We start from the raw sequence: 8,495 nt of genomic DNA on the forward strand, positions 1-8,495 counted from the left end.
AATTTTTTGTATTTTTAGTAGAGACGGGGTTTCACCATGTTGACCAGGATGGTCTCGATCTCTTGATCTCGTGATCCACCCGCCTCGGCCTCCCAAAGTGCTAGGATTATAGGCGTGAGCCACTGCACCCGGCTTACTGTGCTAATTTTCATTGATAAGTGAAAAGCAATAGTTTCTTATATTTTCTAAAGCGTACTTTAAACTTTAATGTCCAGAAAATGATTGCTAGTGAATTTTCATCAGAGAAATTTTTAGATAATGTAATATTACCTCTTTCTAGTCATTCTACAGATAAATATAAAAAAAACCATATATATTCCAAACGCAGTTAATTACTAAGATCTGTGATCACAGTAATCATCAATAGCTACTTTGAGTAGTTCTATGTAATAGAGGAAGTGATAAAAAACTAAAAATCAGTAAGTCGTAAGGAAAATTTGGAAGATTTGCCTACCTGTGATTTAGGCCTGTGTAGATGGCTTTCTGTAGGCAATGGCATGTCTTACTGCACTTTAACTGGTGGGAATCCCAACGAAGAATCCTGGCATTTGGGTGTACAGCTCAATATATCTGACGATATAAGAAAGAGGATGATGAATGTTAAGTTGCTAGCTCACTTCTGGAGGGAATGGCCCTGCTTCTGGGAAGGTGGGAGGAGTTCCCAATGAGAAGCACGTCCCAGGCAAAGAGGTCCTCCATATAGCATCACCCTATAGAACAACATCAAAGTCATTCTTAGTAGAAAGGTTTACAGATACATTACATCCACATGAGAAGATGCTAACAATGTAGAGTACTGAGGGTTATTCTGAAGACGAAACATCAACTGTGTAAAATGATAGTTGTAACTATTTAACACAATTTTGATAACACTGCTCTATCACTGTACATCTTGGTACTTGTCTAGTTGGGTTCTCCAGGATGCAGATACTGATATAAAGTTTTAAGTGCCAGAGATTTGTTGGGGAACAACATCTGTGAAAAGAAAAAGGATTGGGCAGGGGGAGCTGTCACAATATGCTGCAGAGCGGGAAAAGTCTCTGCCAGCTTCACAGGGAGCTCTGAAGCAAAGTTTGTCCCTTAAAGGGCTTCAATGTCTGGCAAAAACAGCCAGAGCCTTGTACAACTGCCTTGCTCAGTCAGTGGCTGGGTGCCACCCTGAAAATAGCACCTTCTTAGGTTGAAAGCTGAGGGAGACTCTGACAAAGCTACCAAATGGAAGTTGTCTGCCAGCCACATTCCTTCCAGCTGGGCAGAGTGTGCTTTCTTGAAAGGGGATCTGGGCAGCTTATCTCCATGTCTGCCCCAGTACTGCAGAGCAGCACTAGTAAAATTTTGGTAGGCTGTGTGTTTGGAGATGAAAATTGATCAGGCCAGAATGAGAGGTGTTAGTGAAGTGTGCTAAAATTCTACAGTTCTACTGGAGGTAGTATAGTGAGGCACCACCACAAATTCCTTAGATAACTAGAGTTGTCACCATAATACCAGGGTTTGAAAATATTATTGGATGTTGCCCAAGGTCTGTAAAATGGTAAAGAATATTGCTATTCCTATTGCATCCCAAGTAAGTTTCTCCTAGTGGGACAACTCAGTGACTCTGCTTGTAATGGTCCGTTATAGGTCACATGGGCTTAGTTGTAAAGTGAGCAAAAGAAGCTCAGAATGGCTCTTTTGGGGATGATGAATAAGAACCATTATTTTACATAGATCAGGAAGGTGGGGATTAAAGAAGTTAGATCGGCTCTTTGTGATACATCACTATCTTTTTACGTCTTCTGCACGTTTCACAGTCGTGGTGGCCAGGAAGAGAAAAAAGACAAGTACTCTTTCCCTCTTTTCTATATTAGGGTACATTATGCTTAATATAAGCTTAATATATTGCTTAATATGGTAGAGGCTCTGATGTCTGTCACCACCTACTAGTGATCTGGCATTAGACTAGTTGATGAAACTCTTTGTGCTTTATTTTCCCTCATCATCTGTTAACCTAGGAGTGCAATTTTGCGTATATCATGAAGTTACGATGAGGATAAAATAATAGATGCATAGTACTGGCTTAGAAAGGGCTTTATACTAGTAAGCTGTTGTTCTACTTCTCTTTCCCCTCTTTCTCTTCCTCATTAAAAATATTATTTCCTGTTGAAATTGTTACTCCACTAGATTAGCAAAACATTCACAGAATCTGGGAGGAGGCTAAAATAGAATCTGTTACTCTATTAGGATTCAAGATGTCTGTTTTTGGTCAGTCTTTGACTTTTACTGTTATGTTCTCAGGGCTGAGTTGGGTGTAAGAAATTGTCTCTGCTCTGAGCAGCTGTCTATTTGAGAAACGAATACATAAATGATTAATGAAAACACATATGCATATAAAATTCAGTGCTAAATAATTCTTACAGATCGTAACTGATATAGTGATCTAATTTCATTTTGCTGACACTGGCTGTTGTTTTGGTCATTGAGAGGCAATACCATTTGGAGTGAAATTGTGAGAGTGAGTGCTTATACCAGTAATATCAATAAATGGCATATGTTTATTGGCTTAAAAACTAAAATACATTAAGATGAAAACAAGGCAAGTTTAAAAATATTTAAGTATGAGATATTGCCTCTTATTGTCAGCACAGTAATGCTCTCTATTATTAGACGTCAAAATGGCACAAATAGGAAGAGTTGATGAAGATTTTAAAAAGAACTATGAGGAAGGCTTACATTTTTAGTTGCCAACCTATCAGAGTTTCTGTCTTTATTTTATCTTGCTATGTTAACCAGCTGATTAGGCTCATCCAGTGGCATTCTTCATTCCAAGGATCTCCTCTGGACATTCATGAAGGAAATAAATGGGGCACCAGATCCCTTCCCTTCCCTTTGGAGGCTCCACTGTAAGATCAGTTAGGGAAAAAGTGGTGTTATCTTAAAAACATAGCCGGGCCACATCAAGCAACATCATAGTCTTTAGGGTGTAGAAAGTTGGTCTCTGAATTAAAAGGTACTTTTTGCTGCCCTGTCATACTCTTCTACTAACTAGAGAAATATGCTTTATACCCTGTGTGAGAAACACACATAGCATGTCATACGTGGTTAACCAGACTATGAGATACTATTAATAATGCTCCCAAGTGATTCCTTGCTGTTAAATCCATTAGAATTATTATTACCACAAAATAATCCTATCTGATTTCACTAGTTTCTTCTAAACTCCTCCAAAGTAACCTAGAACTGCAGAGGCCTCTGACAGTTGTCTGGAGGTCTCTTTCTTTGAGAGCTGTCTGGTGAGTCCATTGGATTCTTAAATCTCTCATTACCAAAAAGGGAAAAATAGTTTAAAAAGTAATCAAAGAGATTGTGCCTGTAGTCTTAGCTACTCCAGAGGCTGAGGCAGGTGAATAGCTTGAGCAGAGGAGTTCGAGGCTGCAGTGAGCCACGATTGCAACTGTGAATACCCACTGCACTGGAGTCTGGGCAACACGGTGAGACCCCATTTCTACAAAAACAACAAACAACAAACAAAAACAAAAATTATCCCACAGAGGAATTTCAGGGCAGTGGAAACACTCTGTAGGATACTATTATGATGGATACCTGTCATTACACATTTGTCCTGACTCAAGGAATATACAAGACCCTGAGTGAACCCTGAGGTGAACTATGGACTTTGAGTGACGATGACGTGTCAATGTGGGTTCATATTGTAATACACGTACTACTTTAGTGGGGGATGCTGATAATGGGGGTGCGGGGTTTATGTTTGTGTAGGAGCAAAGTCTATATGGGATATCTCTGTAACTTCTCAATTTTGCTGTAAACTAGAATTGCTCTATATTAAAAATAGTCTTAAAAAAATCCCTTATCTCACGAATGATTTTGAATGATCGTTTTAGGAATGTCCTAGAGATGAATCTCCTCGCCACGTCCTAGGCTGGGTGAGTAATACAAGGAAGTGTCGCGTACCTGGGCGACCTGTCCTCAGGTGTTCTAGGAACGCGTCCCATCCCGGTCAGCTTCTGCCTCTATATGGTGAGAAGGCTCACTGGCTCATGCTTGCGCGAAACTCGCGCACACCAAAAAGACCAATCAAGGACTGGTCATTCCCCCTCCCACGCGCCTTTTGCGACCGCCTACTAGACAGGTTGATAATGTAGACCGCTCCACCGGACTTGCCTTACTTTTCCATCTCCACCCACCCAGCTACACCCTCCCACTGGCAGCGCGGATGGGACGCCGGCGGAGCCAGCGAGTCTGCGCGAGCTGGCCGAGCATGCTCAATAGCGCGCGCGGCGTTCCGGAGCTCCTCCGCGGAACCGCGACCGACGCGGAGGTCTCGGCGGCCGCTGCCGAAGCCACAGGAAGTGAAGCGCTTCCGCCTGGAGACCGCGGCGGCAGGAACAGAGGCGGAAGGGGTCGTGCGGCGACGACGTTGTCGGCGGGGGTGGCCGAGGGAGCTGAGCACCGAGGGGACTCGCCCGCTCGGAAGCCGGATCCTGAGCTGGGCAGGATGGATCACCACCAGCCGGGGACTGGGCGCTACCAGGTGGTGAGTTCCCGGCCTCCTGTGCCTTCCGGGACTACTTCCCGCCGCGGCGTCCCGAGAGTCCCTTTCCTCAGGTTATTCCCGGAGGAAACGCTCTGGCTTTTTTGTCAGTCTTCTGGCTGGAGCTGCTTCACTCGCCTCTCCTGCGCACCCCTGCCTAGGACTCCTTCAAGACCCTTCCTCTCGCCCCAAGTCTCCTCCTAGCTCCTTACCCGCTCCCTTAGCCCCTTGTGAAACACCCTTCCCCCTCACACCTTACAACTTATATGTTTTAATTTCTCACTTCATCATTCTCTTATTCTCTGACTCAGTCACTCCTGAGACATTCTAAGTCGATTGTCTACAGGAAATGGGGCTGACTTCAAATACCTGCGCGGAAGGTGGTCGCTGTCCTAAATGGGGTGGGTGGGTGAGTGGGTGGCGGTGTAAGTACTGCATAGGGTGGGATGTGGATTTGGCAGAAATGTGGGTTAGGAATTGTGGATCCGTAGGGAAAGACCAGCCGTAATGCTGATCCTGTCTCTTGCTCGTTAACCTTGTCATTTTGTCCTTTTCCATTATGTTAGTATTAAAAATGACTATATACATTTTTTGTAATCCCCCCTGTCCTTTTTTGGCTACAGGGGAAACAGAGGTAGGTTTTAGTAGAACAAATTCTAATCTTGTTTGAAAAATTATTTTTCGTTAAATATAAGGTTTTCCAAGCTTAACTGTGTAAACTCGGGTAACTGTATGTTGAAAAAAGTGAAATGTGTTCCTCTATATTTTCAGTGTCAATTTTTAAATATATTTTTCTTCGTGTATTCTGATGGTGACGTCGGAGATTACTGTTGTAAACCTTACTTAAAAATGGAATGAGCAATAGTTTACTGTGTGGTTGCAGCTAGGTAGCATGTGATTCCACAAACTTTCAGCCCATTTACTGAGGGAAGAGGAGAAAATCAATACATAGTACTGGCGGTGCAGTTTATGGTTTATAAAATTTTACAGATTTAGGTATATTAGTTCTAGGTTTCAACTTTCAAATCTGTTTGCACATGTAAGATTTAGTTATAAGTCAAGACTTTCTATTAATAAGTACATTTTGGCAAATACAGAGGACACTGTAAGATGAGAGTCCAGTGTATGTAATTTTGAGTTTTTTCTAACATGAAAGCTCACGAGGCTTCCATTTTCAACTGGTTTGCATTCTTTACAATCTCCAAAAGGTCCATATTGTGACTTCTTTGAAAATTTATCAGCTTTTCTCAGAACAACTTGGGAAATACTGTTTCTCCCAGTGTGGAAAGCATTTTTCAGGTTGTCAGTGTACACCCTTTTGATGATTTGAAAGGCATTTCTAGGCTTGGGAATGTTAGCAAAAATAAAATGATGTAGATAAATATTGAGTAATATTAGCAGTGGAACTTGTTTCATTTTTCTAATCTTTCTATTAGATTCGAAACGTCAACCATATTATAATCTTTCTATTAGATTCAAAACATCAACCATATTCTCCTACACAAGTCACTTCTCAAAACACTGTTTATTTATGTAGCTCTCAGTTTTAAGATATTTGTTTTTCCTGCAACTCCTTTCAAAATAAATGAACATATTTTATTGCTGCTCCTTCCCTCGTTGTTTTTTTCCAAACTGACAATCTGTCCTACATAGACTCTGAATGTTCCTTGAGAACAGAGGACAAAAATCAATTATAAAGATAATGCCTCCCAGTCCCTCTAAAGATAACACTTTAAGTAGGTAGAACATGGATTTGTTTTCCTTGTAATGCAAAAGTGTTAGAGTTACAAAAGTTACATAGTTGTTTAATCTAGTATAACTACTCTTGGTTTGTGTATAATGGCCTGATTAATAACATCTAAGTATATGTCAGAGAAGCAGTTGAACTGACGTTTTCGGTAGACTTTTTAAACTAGGAATCAACCCAGCTCTGGCTTGTATGGTGAACACAACTATTTTGTGGTTACCTTTAGCTCAGTTTTTGGGAAAACTCTGGAGTGATTAGTAAACTGGAGCAATAAACAACTTGAGTTGTTGAATGTTACGGGATGACTAAATCAGGAGATAGGCAAGTATATTTAGGGGTGAGATGGTATGCAGTGTTAACTTTTCACTTATTTAAAGAGTTTAAATGCAGCTTTTCTCACTGGAAAGCTAGCAGTGATGCCCAGGGTCATCAGAATGAGCTACTACCATTAGCCAATATATAGCCTTTATCTAGAAACTGCTTTTTCTGTGATCTTTCCTTTGTTAAAAAGGCCCAGCATTTATTAAGTAAAACCTAGATAACAATTTAGAGCTATAAAAATTCTTGATTGTTACCCATTAATTTCAGAAGAAGCCAGGTATAATATATAATTTTATTGTGTTATGTGAAATTCAGTTTTGTTAGTAAATGAGCAGTGTTGCCAACTGTCATGAAGTTGACTTGGCTTGCAGCTGCTAGACCACATTCTAACTTTGATGTTCTCATTTTATTTTATTATTTATTTATTTTTTGAGACTGAGTCTCTGTTGCTCAGGTTAGAGTGTAGTGGCGTGATCTCAGCTCGCTGCAACATCCACCTCCTGGGTTCAAGTGATTCTCCTGCCTCAGCCTCCCTAGTAGCTGGGAATACAGGTACCCGCCACCATGCCCAGCTAATTGTTGTATTTTTAGTAGAGATGAGGTTTCACCATGTTGGCTAGGCTGGTTTCGAACTCTTGACCTTAAATGATCTGTCCCCCGTGGCTTCTTAAAGTGCTGGGATTACAGGCATGAGCCATGGAGCCCAGCTGAAGTTCTCTATTTTATGGGCCACATTTAAGGATTATGGGCTGGGCAAGGTGCCTCATGCCTGTAATCCCAGCACTTTGGGAGGCCAAGGTGGGTGGATCTCACGAGGTCAGGAGATCAAGACCAGCCTGGCTAATGTGGTAAAACCCCGTGTCTACTAAAAATACAACAATTAGCTGTATATGGTGGCGGGTGCCTGTATTTCCAGCTACTCGGGAGACTGAGGCAGGAGAATTGCTTGAACGAGGGAGTTGGGGTTGCAGTAAGCCAAGGTCGTGCCACTGCACTCCAGCCTGGTGACAGAGCAAGACTCTGTCTCAAAATAAAAAGGATTATGTACCTGTACCAAGCTAACTTCTTGTTTGGTGTACAAGTTAAATTGGCAGTGTTGATTGTAGCAGTAATTTCCTGAACTGTATTTCAGAATGATGATAATAAGTGTAACTGAAAGATTTATAAGACATTAGCTTATTAAAACATCTATTAGCATATCAAAACAATGAATAATTCTGGAGTAAGGAAAGTGATTTGGATTTGTTTAACCAAGCTCTTCCTAATCTTTGTTTTGTTTTGTTCTTTGTTTTTAAAATTTTAAGATTATGTTAACATTTCCAAAATATTAATTTTCTATGGAACATAATTTGAAGTATTTATTCTGCAAAGATCTGAGTTCTTTGCTCTTGTATCTGGGGAATTAGAGTTGCCCTTGATAAATCAGCTGGGAAAGAGGCTTGACTATTAATGGGTAAAAATCCCACAGGTTTTAAAACCATCTGGGCTTATATATTAGATTGTGCTGTTTCCAGTTTGTGAGACCTTGGCTTACTTTACATCTTGAAGCCTCAGTTTCCTCATATTAGGACCTACCTGACTAGGATTGTTATGAGAAATAATATAATAGATGTAAAACATATAAAGACTGATACATGGTAAATAAGTACCCTTTTTACAAGTTGATAAGAGTGTGTTAATGTTTCATGGTTGCTGGCAGAAAAGAGAAGACCTCCAGGTCAGAGACAGATCATTACTCATGGCACAGCAAGCAACACGGACATCAGCATTTTTATGTAGGTTTTCCTAGCTACCAAATTCCACAAAGGGGCTGGATGTCCATATGGATGTGTGCAGTGGGTTTGCATCACAGCTGAGGAACTCAGAACCAAGGGTACAGCTTTTTTTTTTTTTTTTTTT

General features: G+C 40.9%; 1 protein-coding gene across 1 annotated transcript in view; it reads left to right on the forward strand.

The window, feature by feature from the left end:
• The first annotated feature begins 3,981 nt into the window (after positions 1 to 3,981).
• Positions 3,982 to 8,495, forward strand: part of NDFIP2 (Nedd4 family interacting protein 2) — a 77,122-nt gene continuing 72,608 nt past the window's right edge. The window contains exon 1 of the mRNA XM_017518258.2: positions 3,982 to 4,531. Coding sequence (XP_017373747.1) covers positions 4,211 to 4,531 — 321 coding nt within the window. The 5' untranslated portion in view covers positions 3,982 to 4,210. The remainder of the gene's footprint in view (positions 4,532 to 8,495) is intronic.

Source organism: Cebus imitator, unplaced genomic scaffold (genome assembly GCF_001604975.1).
Source record: "Cebus imitator isolate Cc_AM_T3 unplaced genomic scaffold, Cebus_imitator-1.0 Scaffold665, whole genome shotgun sequence".
Classification (NCBI taxonomy): Eukaryota; Metazoa; Chordata; class Mammalia; order Primates; family Cebidae; genus Cebus; species Cebus imitator.